Source organism: Bidens hawaiensis, unplaced genomic scaffold (assembly GCF_021521415.1).
Source record: "Bidens hawaiensis isolate Kalapana, Puna unplaced genomic scaffold, B.hawaiensis_p1.1 tig00021372_1, whole genome shotgun sequence".
NCBI lineage: Eukaryota > Viridiplantae > Streptophyta > Magnoliopsida > Asterales > Asteraceae > Bidens > Bidens hawaiensis.
The window spans coordinates 30,407-48,117 of NW_027493317.1; the positions used below are offsets into that span (position 1 = coordinate 30,407).

Below are 17,711 nucleotides of genomic sequence, written 5' to 3' on the forward strand. Positions count from 1 at the left end.
TAATAACCGTAACTTTGAGGATTCTAGCATGGGTAGTTACCTTTGTCATCTGAATTAATCTAAGTTTTCTAAATTGTTTATTAGTTTAAAAGTAATTATGTTAAAGGTTTTATTAATTAATTAATTAGTTTATGGTTATGATTATGTTTTATTATTATTATATTAATTAGGGTTTTTTAATTAGTTTATTATTAGTTTAATAGTTAAGTAATCATTAGTTAATTATTAGTAAGTTAATTATTATTTAGAGTTTTAATTATTAGTATTAAACTCCCCCTCAAATATTATTAATAAATAGTCATGTCTTGTAGTTGAGTCTTTCACTACGTGAATATTGGCTTTTGGCCACACACATGCTCTGGGCGGTTTGCCACACCTCGGTCTAAATGTGTGGCTAAAGGTCGCTTTCGCCACACATTTGTTATTTGTGTGACTAAAAACGCACCTTTTAGAACTAAAAATACACCTGTTAGAACCTTTAGCCACATAAATTAGATTTTTGTGGCAAAAAATCACACCTGCTGGAACATTTAGCCACACCTTTTCAATTCGTGTGATAAAAAACACAGTTGTTCGAAACCGTTAGCCACACTTTCATAAAAAAATGTGACTTTTACTAGCCACACATAGTAAATTATGGCCAAATATGATCTACGCTCACAGTAGTTTAATAACGATGTGGTTAAAAACTAATACATGTGGCCACACTTACGGGTATATGTGACCATAGAGTATTGTTTGTTAGCCACTTATAAGTTTTATATGTGGCTAAAAGTTAACGGTGACAACAAACAAAACGTTTGACCGTTAGTAGTTAATGGCCCCACTTTAATTGTTTCATATGTGGCTAAAAGCTTATACATGTGGTAATACTTAAGGGGTTTATGTGACCATAAAGCATTATTTTATAGCCACTTATAAATTTTTATGTATGGCTAAAAGCTAACAGTTACATTAAAACAAAAGTGTGACTATTGATAATTAATAGCCACATTTTAATTCTTTTGTGTGACCAGACATCCACCATTTAGTAACCAATCTGAACCCTAATCCATCACCTGTTGCTAATACTTTCATCACTCATTAACATCGATTGAAGCTCATCTTGGTTAGGTAGGTGATTTATACTTTAATTTTGAGAAATTGGGTGTTCTAGGGTTTGAATGTAAGCAATTAGTTCTTGGATTTAATCGATTAGTATTCGTTTTAATTTAAACAATCTTGATACAAGTTGCAAGTGACGTTTTTGAATCTTTACTTTTTATAATTGTTGGATCTATATTTTCTAACGGGGGTTTTTAACATAATTAATTAGAACCCATGTCATAAACATGCTAGGGTTTGAGTTTTGTTGAGAACAGTTGGCTGACATATTCGTTCTCATTTATTGATTGGTCTGTAACTCGCTGTTAAACGATGATTATTGATCGATTGTTGAATTTAGGATATAGTATTTTGAGTCTAGTTTCCAGAAAGGTAAATTTTGTAATTTTTGGATGAGTGTTGAATTCCTTTTATGATTTTACAAAAACATATGTCAAAGCTGATTCGGGGAGTTATATTCTGGTCCATTTTTCGGACACCATAACTCCCTAATGACAAACCCAAATGGGTTGGTACCACTTCTGGAACTTAGTATTATGAGTTTTAAAGATAACTCAATTGGTCTTACACAATTTGGTTTAATGAGTTGATAGAACCATTAAATTAGTTTTTGTTGCACAATCTGCTGAACTGTTAGTACCTATTTGTAATGGTTGAATTATTGTGAGTTTTCTATTCTTGAGAAAAATATAATAAAAATTGTTTGAGAAACCTGATTCATATATCATACTGTGGTAAATTTTGTAGAATTTATCCTTAATCTTTTCTTTGTGAATAAAATCAGTTTGTACATGCCAGAATCTGTCTCGTGAACTGAATGATCATAAGTTAAGTTGTATGATGAATATTTGGTTGCATTGCCATGATATGATGTGTGGATACATGTTAGGACTTTCGGTACTGTTGACATTACTTATTATCACCAACGATTCGTCGGGTCAAGTTTGTGTTTGTGTGTGAGTTCATACGTGGGTCTTAGAGTCATGTGTTGTTGAACATACTCTCATAACTTAAAACACTTGTACTATGTAACAGTTAGCGAGTCAAATGCATTCATTTGGTTTTGAGAAAACTCTATTACACGTGACACTAGGTTTTGGATTGAAAACACAGACATACTTGCAAACTGGTTTTGAAAACACTAAACGCTTGCCTATACTTGTTTTCATGATTGAAAACACAAAACGTTTTGAAGTATTGGTTATGTAACCTGCTGAAACGGGCAAAAACGAGCTGAACTGCTGATTTTTTATTGCTGAATTGTTGCAAAACTGGTCAAAACGTGCTGAAACGAGCTGTTAAATGCTGAAACGGAATGAAAAATTGATGAAACGAGCTGTTTAACATGATGTTTGCTGTAAAAACGAGCTGTTACGTGCTGAAACAAACTGAAAACTTGCTGAAACGAGCTGTTTAACATGCTGTTTGCTGTTAAGACGAGCTGATAAGTGCTGAAACGGACTGAAAAATCGCTGAAATGAGCTGTTTAGCATGTTGTTTACTGTAAAAACGAGTTGTTGAGTGCTGAAACGGACTGAAAAATCACTGAAACGAGTTGTTTAACATGATGTTTGCTGTAAAAACGAGCTGTTAGGTGCTGAAACGAACTAAAAACTTGCTGAAACGAGTTGTTTAACATGCTGTTTGCTGTTAAAACGAGCTGTTAAGTGCTGAAACGGAATGAAAAATCGCTGAAACGAGCTGTTTAGCATGTTGTTTGCTGTAAAAACGAGCTGTTAAGTGATGAAACGAGCTGCTAAGTGCTGAAACGGACTGAAAAATCGCTGAAACGAGCTGTTTAACATGATGTTGCTGTAAAAACGAGCTGTTACGTGCTGAAACAAACTGAAAACTTGCTGAAACGAGCTGTTTAACATGTTGTTTGCTGTTAAAACGAGCTGTTGAGTGCTGAAACGGACTGAAAAATCGTTGAAACAAGCTGTTTAGCATGTTGTTTGCTGTAAAAATGAGTTGTTAAGTGCTGAAACGAACTGGACTTGAACATAAACTTTAATGATAAAACTAAAACATTTCCTCTGTTGTCCTTGTTAAAAAAAAAGACCCGAAACCAGTTTTGACCCGTTCCTACCTTGACCCATTTTGACCCGGACCCGTTATGACCCGAACCTTTTGACCCTGACCAGTTTCGACCCGAACCATAACAACCTTTTTTTTAGTTGACCCGTTCCAACCTTGATACGTTTCGACCCTAACCTGTTCTAACCCATAACCCGTTTCGACCCAACCCAACCCACCCCTATGTTTAATGTATATCGACGGTTTAGGCGAGTTGTACCTCTTAAGAAACAATTTAAAATTATATGCATAATGGGCCATTAGAGATTTCAAGGCCCAATATGGCCCATTAGGACATGTATGAGTTGTTTTTGTCTATTATGGTCTAATATGACTCCCTATAGCACGATATAACCCTTAAATATCTAAAGTTACATATCACATGCCATAATAGGCCACTTAGAGATTACAAGCCCTAATATGGCCCATTAGAGCGATTATGACATGAAAAAGGCTATAATGGGCCACTAACACCAACAAGGCCCAATAAGACCTATTGATGAAAGTATCACATGTTATCGGCCATTAACATCTAACTATGACTAATGACATTCCTATAAAACCTTCTTAGAGCAACTATGATGTGATAAAGGCTATAATGGGCCACAAACACCAGTTAAGGTCCAATAAGGCCCATTGATGAAAGTATGACATAGTATTGGGCTTTAACCAAACTATGACTCACTAAACCCATATTCAACCCTTTTAGAGCAACTATGATATGATAGAAACTACAATGGGTCACTAACAACAATCAAGGCCCAAGACGGCCCATTAATGCAAAGTATGACATGCTACTGGGCGTTAACACCAACTATGAGTCACTACACTCCTATACAACCTGTTAAATTAACTATGACATGATATAGATATATTGGGCCATTAACAACAATCAAGGCCCAATATGTTCCATTAATAAAAGTATAGCATGTTATTGGGCGTTGACACTTGACTATGGCTCACTACACTCATATACAACCACCTTGTAGCGACTATGACATGATAGGTGATATAATGGGCCACTAATACCAATCAACGCCATTTGATGAGACCAACTATGACTCACTACACTCCTATGCAACCTGTTAACGTAATTATGACATGATAGACCCATACTGGCCATTAACAACAATCATGGTCCAATAAGGCCCATTGATGAAAGTATGACATATTATTGAGCGTAACCAAACTATGAGTCACTAAACTCATATTCAACCCTTTTAGAGAAACTATGATATGATAGAGACTACAATGGGTCACTAACAACAATCAAGGCCCAAGACGGCCCATTAATGCAAAGTATGACGACCAACTATGACTCGCTACACTCCTATACAACCTGTTAACGTAATTATGACATGATAGAGACAATATTGGCCATTAACAACAATCAAGGCCCAATATGGCCCATTAATTAAAGTATGACATGTTATCGGGCGTTGACACATGCCTATGGCTCACTACACTCATATACAACCCTCTTGTAGCAACGAGGACATGATAGATGCTATAATGACCACTAATACCAATCAAGTCCCATTGATGAATGTATAACATATTGGGCCATTGACACAAATCAAGGCCAAATAAGGCCTATTGACGAAAGTATGGTGTTTTTCAGGCATTAACACCTAACCATGACTAATACACTCCTATACAACTCTTTTAGAGCAACTGTGACATGATAGATGCTATAATGGGACACTAACACCGATCAAGAACTAGTATGACCCACTAATGAAAGTATGATTTATTAGGCGTTAACACTGATTACTACACTCTTATACAACTCTTTTAGAGCAACTATAAATATCACTTGTATTTATTTTATATGTTTTTATATTTAAAATACAAATTTTTATATTATTTAAAGTTTAACTAGTTGTTATATATATATATATATATACACTAACAACTCTTTATTTTAAGTATTAAAAATAAATTAAATTCATATTTAGTTCATATTAATTTCATTTCTCTCAAAATTTCAAATTAAATTCAACCCCCTATTTTCTTCAAAAAATTTTGAATTACCCTCCAATTCTTAAATTTAATTTGACCACATATTTAACCTACCTTTTTTTCTTTCTCTTCATTCTTTCTTCTTTTATTATTCTTCTTCATCTCTTTACACCCACCATAATTCTCAATCATTAATTCTCTAACTCACTTAATTCTTAACCAAATCCTTTGATTCCGGGCTCTAATCTAATAATTTTTGCGAGAGGAATTCACGTGTGGTGTCAGTTTCCATCAATTCTATCTCGATTTTTGCCGGATTCGTGTTGAGTGTGAAGAACCCTAAAAACCAAGTTTGGGGATTTTCAATTTTAAGTGTTATTTCTTGTAATTGAAGCTTAGTACATCTTCTTTCATCGCTACAAAGGTATGTATTTCACTTGTTTGATGACAACAGTTTGCTGCAGATTCGTTTTCGTTTATTTATTGGCATGTAACTTGATGTTAAACAATGATTACTGAACTATTTTTGATTCTATGATATAGCACTATGAGTCTAGTTTCCAGAAAGGTAAAGTTTGTAATTTTTGGACACGTTTATGAATAGTTTTTATGATTTTACAAAAACACTGGTCAAAGCTGATTCGGGGAGTTATATTTTGGCCTGTCTTTCCGACACCATAACTCCCTAATGACAAAACCAAACGGGCTGTTTCCAGTTCTGAAAGTTAGTATTATGAGTTTTGAAGACAACCCAATTGGTCTTGCACAATTTAGATTAATGAGTTGATAGAACCATTAAACAAGTGTTTGTTGTGCAATATGCTGAATTGTTGGTACATATCTGTAATGGTTGAATTATTATGAGTTTTGTATGAATGAGAAAAATATAATAAAATTTTTTTGAGAAACCTAATTCATATATTCTACTGTGGTAAATTTTGTAGAATTTATACTTAAAACTTTTCTTAGTGAATAAAATCAGTTTGTACACGCTATAATCTATCTCGTGAACTAAGTGATCATAAGTTAAGTTGTATGATGAATGTTTGGTTGATTTGTCATGATACAATGTGTGAATACATGTTAGGACTTTTTAGTACAGTTGACATTGATTATTATCACCAACGAGTCGTCGATTCAAGTTTTTGTTTGTATATACATTATGTCTAATGTGATTGTGCGTGATAGTAGTCGTGCTTTGAGGTTTCACCTCACATTAACCCTTTACTAGTTATGATGCTAATATTTTAACAATTTTAGGTTCAAAAAGTTAGAGCCGAAATGGAAAAAGATGAAAGGAAGTTAAGAAACTAGTTGGAAGAACGAGTGCAACGAATGGAATAAATGGAAAAAGAACTTAAGGAAAATGAAGAAAGGAGGCAAAAACAATTTGATGAGTTTATGAGAAAGTTTGAGGTCGGTAGTAATTAGTAGTAGTTTCAAATATTTTGAATTCATAACTTATTAGTGAAGGTTTGTTAATGTAAACTTGTTTTGAATTTATGTTATTGTGTTTGTTAAACTTATGAAATAGCCACATTTATCTATGTGTGACCAAAAGTATGATAATAGCCACACTTTATATTACAAAAGCATTATGTGTGACAAACGGTAAGACAATGGCCACACCACAAACTACAAAAGAGTGTTTGACTGGCAAGTTCACATTTTTAGCCACATTGACAATAACCTCCAGTGTCTGTATGATATGATTAGCCACACAATACCTCACTATGTGTGTCAAAAAGTTTGACAATAGCCACACTTTAAATTACGAAAAACATTATGCGTGACAAACGGTAAGACAATAGCCACACTATAATTTACAAAGGAGTGTTTGAGTGGAAAGTAAACATTTTTAGCCACTTTTAATGTAATATCCAGTGTCTATATAATATAATTAGCCACACTATTATTAAATTTAAATGGTCATTGCTTTGCTATATCCACACGGTATAGGTCACAATGCACGCTTAACACAACCCTATTGGCCACATTATTATTAAATTCATGTGGCTGAAACATTAATTCATGTGGCTCTATACGTGCAATGGTCACTCATAGTAAATAGTCATGTGGCCATTTTCTACCGTTTAGCCACACTTATTGGAGAGATTTCTTGATGGCCAGCAACTAATGCCTATACCTTTTAGCCACACTTATTACCACATAAGGCCACTAAAAACTGTGTGTGGCCATATCATACCCACGGTGTCGCGACCTTTGGCCACATATGACCTGAACCAAATGTGTGTGGCTAAAGGCCTACGACCACACTTTTTTCGTGTGGTCGAAGGTCAATATTCACGCAGTGTTGTTTGCTAGTTTCGTAATTAAAGAGTCTCATGGGTTCGATATCCGTACTTACTTAGCTGTACTAGAGTCGATCGGTTCACTTGCCGGTTAGTAGTTTAAGTTAAGTTTAAGGGTCTAGAGTATTACTTAGTGTCTAGATTAGTATAATTTTAGTTAATAATTATTTTACTACTTTTAGCACATCAGAGACTATCTGATACAGATTATATTAGAAAGATAAAGAAAAACTTAACCAGTTTTCCAAAACTTTATCTACCAAAAGAAAATGATTTTTTAATCATTGAAACAGACGCTTCTCAAGATTATTGGGGAGGGGGTTTGAAGGCCAAAATAGCCGAAACGTTTGGGACGCTAGCACAAGCCCAACAAGAAGCCACTCGCTATTCAGCAAATCTTGGAAAAAGAGAAATACCTTTGAAGGTAACAATCTTTCCTAAACCCTTAAAACCAGGAAAACAAGAAAGAACTGTTGAGTTCAGAAAAGTTTCCCCATTTCTCTCAAAATTAAAAATTTATGAAGAGAAAGAAGAAGAAGAATCCCAAGATATTGTATCTCTTGATGAATTTAGATCATTATGGTCTAAAGCGCGGTCTTTAAGTCAAAATGACTTCGAGTCCAAGCACATTTACACAGAAGATAAGGTTACTAAAAGTTTAATTGTCTTTTGTCCAGGCGCAAGCCTAGAACTTATCTCCTTAGCATTCTATGCTGGGTTAGTTAAGTATATTTACCCTGCATCTAATTTACAATAAATTAGTTTAATGGCTGAAGGAATTAAGAAAGCTATTAAAAATTTTCGCAAAAAGATTGTAGCAGCAAAAGACACTAACATCTTCATTAAGTGTACTTCTACACTCCTAAATTGGTATCAAGGAAAAACCTTCCAAAGCTACCATCATCTAGAAATCGGTCTTGCTAAAACAAGAACAGTAAATCCATCCAAAGTCATGGAAGAAAAATATGAAGACCCGAGCAACTGGGTTGAAATAAGAGTCAAGAGTCTTCTAAAAATTCTCGAAAATTTGCAGAAGATAAAAGCCGAAAGCTTTAATAAAGTGAACTGTTACAGTCACCACTGCATAATCACCAGCTTCAGTGGTATTCCACTACCAAAGCACGAGAAAGAAGCTTTAGAAAATATGGAAAAGAGAATCATCTTTAATAAAGTAGAAGCAGGACTAGTCACTAAAGAAAAGCTATGTCAGAAGCTTCAGCGCATTTGAAAATCATAACTGCCAATACTGTTCAAGCGGTACAAAATAAAATAAAGCTCTCATCTTTACAGCTATTACTCTGACGAAGACACCAGAGAAGAGAACTGAACCCAACACATGGTATGTCGACTAAAAACGTCATGCATGACGAAATTATAAGGGCATTTTAGTCCATTGTATAAATTTTCTCCTCCTATATAAAGGGGAATGATTTTTAGTTTGGGCATCCTCATCTAGTTTTTTTTCTCTTCTCTCTACTTGTAATATCAATCATGTGTGTTAGTGAGTAATCTCCTTGCTAAAGGAGAGTATTATGTAATTACCAAGAAGTTCTTCCCCAGGGAAGAACAGTTATGAAATAAATATATCAGTTCCTATTATCCATCATGTTCATCTTTAAGAATTTCGTAAAACATGGAGCCCTGGAGCCATAAGAGTACCATTAAGGCAGGAGGCCGTAGGGAACAAATTGGTTGGGTTGGTCACTTGAAAAATTCAACTTAAGAGATTTACTTAGCTAGATAAGAAGAAAATGTATGGTTTATTTTATGACTGTTAAATACTTCAAAAGTATTTATTATAATCTCTCCTTAAGCACTTTTACAAATATCTGATTTCTAAAACAAGACTCGATAAGTCTTGATCGAAACTAAATGATTTCCAATCAAAAACTTAGTCAAAACAAGACAATAAATAAAGACTTTATGTCCAATAAAAACGATCCCACAAATCGTTTAATACTCAAGAAATTGGTACATCGACATTTTTACATGTCTTCCGCCATAAATACCCATAAATTGAGTTTAATACTCAAGAAATTGATCGACATTTTTACATGTCTTCCGCCATAAATGCCCATAAATTGGTATCAATGCCATAAATACCCATAAATTGAGTTTAATACTCAAGAAATTGACAAGCCCTTTAAGGCTTGTCCCTAGACCCCTTACGGCCGGTAGGCCCGATATAAAATATAAGCAAAACGTCAAAAGAACGAAAGTAATTACCACATAATTAAGTTTTGGCTTTTGCACTAACATATGTCACTCACTGCTTCAGTCTTTCTCATTGTCTCTAATCGTTCTACAGTCCTTAAACTTGAATTCACCACCAAGAAACCACTTTTCTTTTGAGTATCATCTTCATTGTGGTTATCATACCAGGAACCTCAAAATGAGGCATCGAATCATAACGCGACTTCTGAATCGATGTCATCCTTGGCAAACCTCAACATATCATATTCTTCAAAAAATATGTACTCAGAGGATGTGGCCCACGAAGAATTTTTCACACTGACCACAACCTTAGCACAATTAGACGCAATCAAGACCCCTGACTCGAAGTGAAAGAAGGCATACCAATTTCACATTGTACGACAAGGCCCGAACCGGAAGGACACTCGAGGAACCATAGCTAATATACACGGCTGTGACGAGTATTACTAGAAGAAATACTCGCAACCGTAGACGCATTTGCTTTTGATACATTAGGTTTTCTTGCCAGATGCTATGAAATTTTTGAGTAGGGTTCAACGTGTCGTACATTGTATCTCTTCGGCTCCTAGGTCCCAAAGCTTCGTTTTCAGTAGGATTGACTTTGCTATTTCAAAGGGGGTTGCGGCACAGCTTGTTGCCAATTTGTCTGCCACTTTATTGTAATCGTTTTTAATTTAATGGTAAAGTAATATAAAAACGACGCATGAGGTAACATAAGACCTATGTAGGTGAGTCAGTCCTACTCATAAAGATGAAGGACTAAGCATTGTCTCTACTTAATCAGTCTTACCATCCGGATTGAAGTCATATATCCATAAATCTAGCTTATTATTTTTTCTTCCCCTTCTCTAATATTATTTTACCTTTTTATAGGTTTCACGTGCCATCAAAACTTAAGTAACATTTTAATTATAGGTATCTTCATCATTTTATGTTATATTATGTCTGGTCACACAATCTCGCTTGTACGTATTATAAGGTTTATGTGCATAAAGTTGTTCCAAAGGAAGTTGAGCAAAAGTCTTAACCAAAGAATCTCGATCAAAAGAGACAAGAATCTTAAACTACCTTGCCTTGAAACCAAAGCAATCACCTTTAACATGAAAAGAATATCCAAACCACATGCTTATAAACAATTAAACATCCCAAAAAAACAAACACAACATATCTTTATCTTACAAACACACACAAGTTTACATCCTTGTAGCCAACAAAAATGGCTAATGATATGAGATCGATGGCATCCCTCCTTATGATCCTCAATTTCGCCATGTACATCGTGCTTCTAGGCATCAGTGGTTGGGCAATGAACCGAGCTATTGATGAGGGGTTCTTCATCGGTATTCGTCTCCTTAAACCCTATATCTATTTTTTTATATATAACCTTTTATTTTTGTTGTAGGGTTTGTTTATGTGTTGTAAATAGGTCCAACGTTGGAGTTACGGGCTCATTTCTCACCGATATACTTCCCAATTGGAAATGCAGCAACTGGTTTCTTTGTGATATTTGCTTTGATCGCGGGTGTTGTTGGGGTCGCGTCGTCTATTTCAGGCTTTGATGTTATGCGTTCGTCCGAACACGCTGGGGCGGCTTCTGCTGCTGTTATTGCATGGGCACTAACTATGCTTGCCATGGGGTATTAATTATATCCTCAATCTTGTGACTTTCTCTTTAAATATTTACATGATTTCATCGAAATCATACATATTCAATTTTCTTTCTTTTTTATTTTGAACATTTTTGAAACTTATATACTAAATATGTTATTAATGCATGGGCAGATTTGCATGGAAGGAAATTGAGCTTGAAGGCAGTAGAAATGCAACGCTGGTAAGTTATCTTGAAGGAAAATATTTTACTTTGGGAAAATCACACAAACGCGATTTCCAAGCTGATATCCAAAAGGCTCGTGGCTCGAGCCTCGTTTGATATATGCTCGTTTGTAAACAAGCGAAGCCCGAGCCAAGTTACTAGGCTCGCTTATTAGGTTACTCTTTTGTTGGCTCGCTTGTTTGACTCGTGTAATTTACCCAAACTATATAAATTAAAAAAAAATGTTATATATAGCCCAAATTATAACCCAAACTATATAAATTATAACCCAAGATAAAGCCTTTTAATTATACAGTATTAATTACAATAGAAAACTATAGCCAAAATTATGCACGCGTTACTTTTATTTGTTTTCATAATAAAAGAATATAAAATTTGAAAAAATAAAAGAGTTGACTCGAGCTTTTAGATAACCCAAGCTTAAGCTCAATATTTCAGCCCGTTACGATAAACGAATTGAATCAAGCCGGGCCCAAACCCAACCTGGCATTTACGATTCTTTTACAACCCGAGACTTTACCAATATTTAAGGGCGCAAAAACCGTGAAAATATGGCAGCATTTTTGACATTAACATATCATATCCTGCTTCTTTTGTTCTTGACAATTTTTATTTCAAAGATAATACTTTATATGTACTAGACCTATGATATTCTATATTTTCACATGTTATTTACAGAAAACATTGGAGGCATTTACGATTATCCTTTCAGTTACTCAATTCCTCTATACGCTTGTTCTTTACGGATGATGAACTGAAGTCGTGATATTCTTGAATTATTTTACTTGTTTACTTGTTTATTTATTTTGTGATTGTATATACCAAGCTATGATTGAATGATTTTATTTGTTTGGTTTGTAAAACTTCAAGATAAAAGCCTTGGCACTTGTGATGTTTATAGATTAAAAATCTCATACAACTCATTTGACTAGAATAATTTACTTTTATTTATTTTGATGTTATACAAGTTTAGCCATAGATAGTATGGGTTGATATAATTTTATTTGTTTTGATTTTACACGAGTTTAGCCGTTGATTGTATGATTGGTTTGTATAATTTGAACCAAGATTCCCTAAACTGTCAAAACCCATGCTTATTTTTATTGCTCCATGGTTTCTTTTCTCCTTCTTCAAGTGTTGTGCTAATTTCCCTTTTAATTATCCATTTGCAACAGTTTTCCTTCATGTCTCCTTTGTTTGTTTCACATAAATGGTGTTTCATCACACGACTTGCTTCAATCGTATCATAAGACTGATTTTCAATTTTTCTCTTCTTGTCTAGGCAAACTAAAAGTGCAGATTTATCTTGTTATGTTTCGACTAAACATGACTCGATACTCTTATGTTTCCTATTTGGACACACAGCATAGTGCATATGCAAGTTTCCCATTTGTGTAGCATGTGATTTGCGACTTATCTTTTATGCCTACTGTGGACTGCCGTTTCTTGGTGGTTTGTTGTCATCTCTTTCTGACTCTTATCGGTGTGTCCTTCCCCTCTATATTGATAATTGCTCCTGATTCAGCCTTCTGATGGGTGGAATCTGTCAGGTATTAAACAAAGTCGGTACGCAGCGGAAACACAAACACACACGCACAAACGAAAGCAATAAATAAGAGACACGGGATTTTACATGGTTTGGTCAAGGCGACCTACGTCCACGGGCTACAACTAGGGTATTTTCTAAAGCACGGTACAAAATATTACAATACATGACTAGGTATATATAGATAACAATTAGGTTTAATAGAGTAGGGACTAAGAAAACTCCAAATGGGTCATCCTTCATAATTAAGTGGGCCGCCCACTTATGTCTTCTAATCGTCAACCAACGAACCCGACTCAAAAACCTTCACTAATCCTAACAATCTCCCACTTAAAGGCGTTGAGATAAACTCTAGCCCGCCATTCAAGTACAATGCAACCCAGTCATCAGTAATATCTGTAATCTTTATTAACAAGTTTTCCAAGCTTCTAGTTCCCATAAACAAGCTAAGACTTACCACCTAGTTGCAAGAACCCCCTTCAACATCAAGTACCAGAAGGGTTAGTTGAAGCTCCATCGAGCCCCAACTCATCAGCCAAAACTGATCCGTCCTCTATCTCAACTGATACGCACGATCCACCAGTTTCAGAGATAACCCGAGAACCATTTCCACTATCCTCGTTTAGAAAGAGTTCAACAGGAGAGATTTATAAATCGGAATATCGGTCTTCAAAACCCAACGTTGTTTTGTAACTATTTCCGGAACACAACCTGCGCTCCCACTGTCACCAAACCCTGACCTATTTTAGACCTCCGACCCCGCTCAGATTGAATCACCTTGGCACCAAACTCTACTCTTGCAAATTAAACCTTATTTTGCCCATTCGACTCAGCGAACCCAACTTTGTTTTGAGGGGCAGTCATACTTCCCTCAATAGGTACTTCCACCATGTATAATGAACCATACTTGTTTCCACGAGCAATAACCAGGCTACCTTTAGTTACCTTTCATTTACTTCCACCAAACTTTACTTCCATGCCTAGTTCATCTAGTTGACTAACAGAGATAAGCCTTCTCTTCAACGATGGAATAACCCTAACAATCTTCAAGTTCCAAACGGTTACCAATGGAGTTACCAAATTAACGTCCCCCATGCCCGTAATATTAAGAACATCACCATTAGCAATACGTACCTTCCCAAAGTTATCAACCTTTAGATTCACCATCGTCTCCCCACTGTGTGTAGCGTGAAACGAAGATCCATAATCCATGACCCATGAGTCTACCATGCTATCAACACTACAAAATAATGCCTCGTCATCACTAACGCCTTCATTAACCTGTTCAGCAATGTTCACCTCAGCAGCCTTTACTTGTAATCTGTTTGGGCAATCACTCTTAACATGTCCAACTTCATTACACCTCCAGCACTTCACATTCTTCAGAGTTCTAGACGAAATCCTCCCCGACTCCCACTACTCCTGTTATTTTCCCTTCCCCTGCTAGCATAAAACATATCAGAAGATGATCCGTCACTCGTGCTTTTCCGACGAACGTCTTCACCCAACACAATGTCTCGGACCCCCTCAAATGTCAAACCATCGGTCATCGTAGAACTAGTAATGGTCGTTACATTTCCATACCAACTCTCAGGCAAAGAAGATAACAATATCACAGCTTGAGTCTCATTATCCAACTTCATGCCCACAGAAGCTAACCTTGACATGATCGAGTTGAAATCATTAATGTGACCTCGTGACTGAACTTTCCTCGTGCATCCTTGTCATAAACAATTCTCTCATCAAGAAAACCTTATTGGCTGCAGACGGTTTTTCATACATATTAATTTGACAGAGTTGTCATCGTACCACGAGCCGTGGTTTCTTTCATAATATTAAATGCAACGCTCCTCGTCAAAGCCAATGTAATTTTACCTCTAGCCTTTTTGTCATTTGACTTCCAAATTGCTTTTTCGGATTTTCCACCATGCAAAATCAGTCCCGTTAAACTTGTCGATTCGAGCATTCCTGTCTTTAGACAGTGCAAACGAGAAAACAAAGAAAAAACCAATAAACAAAACTTTTCTTGCATTCCAAAACTCCTGTCAGCAAATACCCGAACCACACAATCAAAACAAACCCGAACAACAAACCGAATCTTGAACACCCAACCTTCGATTCTAATCCGACAACAAGAAGCAGCCGGCACTACTTCTTTCTTTGATTAATAGTTGTAGAATACGATCATAACCCGGTATCTCGTTAATTGCGGTGATTCAATAAGAGAGCCCTATTACGCGACGACGGTGGCGTATTTCCGGTGACAAAAAAAAACAAACGACTCCAAGTTTTCTGGTTGACAGCGACACTCCAAAAAGTGTTTAAAAGTCAACCCTATTTGTGGCGGCTACTTTTTTTTCCTTTGTGAACAAGTCATGAGAAGAAATAACAAAAATAACTCCACTTTCTTAGACAAGCCAAACCAACTCCCTTTCTTGAATACCGTGCCAAACAAAAACTAAAATTTCTTGCAAGAGTATACGAACAGGACTTACAAACGGAATATAATCTCGCTCTCGTCTCAGTGCACCGCGTATTTAACGAACCTTCAGCTCTGATACCTTGTCAGGTATTAAATAGAGTCGGTACGCAGCGAAAACACAAACACACACTCACAAACGAAAGCAATAAATAAGAGACACGAGATTTTACGTGGTTCCGTCAAGGCGACCTACGTCTACAAGATGCAGCTAGGGTATTTTATTAAGCACGATACAAAATATTACAATACATTACTAGGTATATATAGATAACAATTAGGTTTAATAGAGTAGGGACTAAGAAAACTCGAAATGGGCATCCTCCATAATTAAGCGGGCCACCCCCTTTTGTCTTAAAATCGTCAACCAATGAACCCGACCCAGAGGCCTTCACTAATCCTCACAGAATCTACCTCGTCCATGATTTCCAAAGTGTTATCCTCAGCGATCAGATTATTGTTATGATGTGTGAACAAGAGTTTCTGTTTTGTGAACTTTATTCTTTCTTCAAAGGTTTTCAATATTTCAATTGCTTCACCTAGAGTCATAAAATCTGGATCGATCAGATTATTGTTCAATTGATGCAACCATTTGAAGGAACCTGTCAGGTACGGAGTTTAGGAGTTTCCGTACTAACAATGGTTCGTCAAATGCTGATTCAAGGTTTTTTGCCCTATAATGTTTTTGAAACAAGTAAAGACGACTTTCAACATATTATACAGGAATGTAGTTGCAATGCCTTCCTCCATCCTGTTTGTAAGTCCCGAATCTGGATCACTACAATATGATATCAACCAACACATGTCAAATATGCGGAATCTAGTTAACGTGGTGATTCAAGAACAATATAAATGAAGAACAAGATGAACACAATGTAATATGGTTTCAATACATACAATTCTATTATCAATAAATCGTCTAATACATAAACCGATTAATCTTATGCTCTCTATATCGTGGCTATGAAAGTGTTCAATAACTTCTCAATCAGCACCAAAACCCTATACAACATTTTCTATATATAGGGTATCCAACAAATTAGCTCAACTATAGCCCAAAGCCCACCGAGATCCATAATGGATCTCGGTTTACATACATAGCCCAAGCCCTACCGAAATCCATAGGGATTTCGGTAATACATCATCATAACCATAATGCAATTCTTCAACTCGTCTTCATTTATGTCACTTTAGTCTTGATCATGTCATAGCCTTTTGATATGTGTCAGTCTAACCAAATTATGACCCAACACTATTCAATAGCCTATTGAGTAATCGAGCCAAGACAGATTTGCAGCCAATGACGATAATAAGTAGTTAGTAGAATTAGTAAACCCCGCCCTGAACCCTAAGATAAGGCAAAGGCCGGAGCTATTACAATAGCAAGGGAGCTGGAGGAAATAAGACTAATAAATGGACATGAGAAAGCTCTTTTATCATTTTGGTGACATCTTGAATAGAGTTTCAAACAAGAGAGATCATAGTGTGTAACATCTGGTTTTTGAAAATAACTAGGTGGAAACCGACCGCGTTGTGGCAACGAGAACGAAATCAATTGTTACAAGTTAGGCTTGTACCGGTACATGCATTAAACACTAAACACAAAACACAAATTAGTAAACACCCAGCGCAATAGTGACTCTAATGACATATAATACAAAAAAAACATATTTAAAACAACGTTTATTCTGTCAAAACATGGTCGTTGCAGCGGCGAGTCGACGCGAATTCGATCACTATCGGATATATTTGTTACGGTTCAGAACTAAACCCAAAAAATAGTTCTGTCAACATAACATATTTAAAACAAAAAATCAGGTGATACGGCGGCGAGCCGACGTAAATTCCATTGGTATCTATTAGGTTCATTATGGATATGAGAACCAAAACTAAAAATTAATTTTGTTAGATGATCATATATATTTAAAGCAAAAAAAAAAGAAAAAGAAATAAAAATGTACATGAAAAAAAAACTAATAATAAAACCTATTATAAAACACATTGAGGGGTAACTAAAAAAATCAAATTAAGTCGTTACCTTAGAAACTTGAACTTGGGCAAGCATGATCAACCGAGTTGGGAAAGTTAACCAAAGTCATTGAACCAAATAGGTAGATTGAGTGATGTATGAAAGTAATTATATAAAAGGCCAAAATAATAGCCTTAAAAATCTTTTGTGGTATC

The 17,711-nt window shown here is 35.7% G+C and overlaps 1 protein-coding gene across 1 annotated transcript; it reads left to right on the forward strand.

The window, feature by feature from the left end:
- Window positions 1-10,753: 10,753 nt before the first annotated feature.
- LOC143563355 (membrane protein PM19L-like) lies at window positions 10,754-12,303 on the forward strand. The gene is made up of 4 exons (XM_077050913.1): window positions 10,754-11,008; window positions 11,095-11,305; window positions 11,451-11,499; window positions 12,181-12,303. Exons 1-4 carry the CDS (start codon window positions 10,885-10,887, stop codon window positions 12,250-12,252), a joined length of 456 nt encoding a protein of 151 aa, XP_076907028.1. The 5' UTR covers window positions 10,754-10,884; the 3' UTR covers window positions 12,253-12,303.
- The last annotated feature ends 5,408 nt before the right edge of the window (window positions 12,304-17,711 follow it).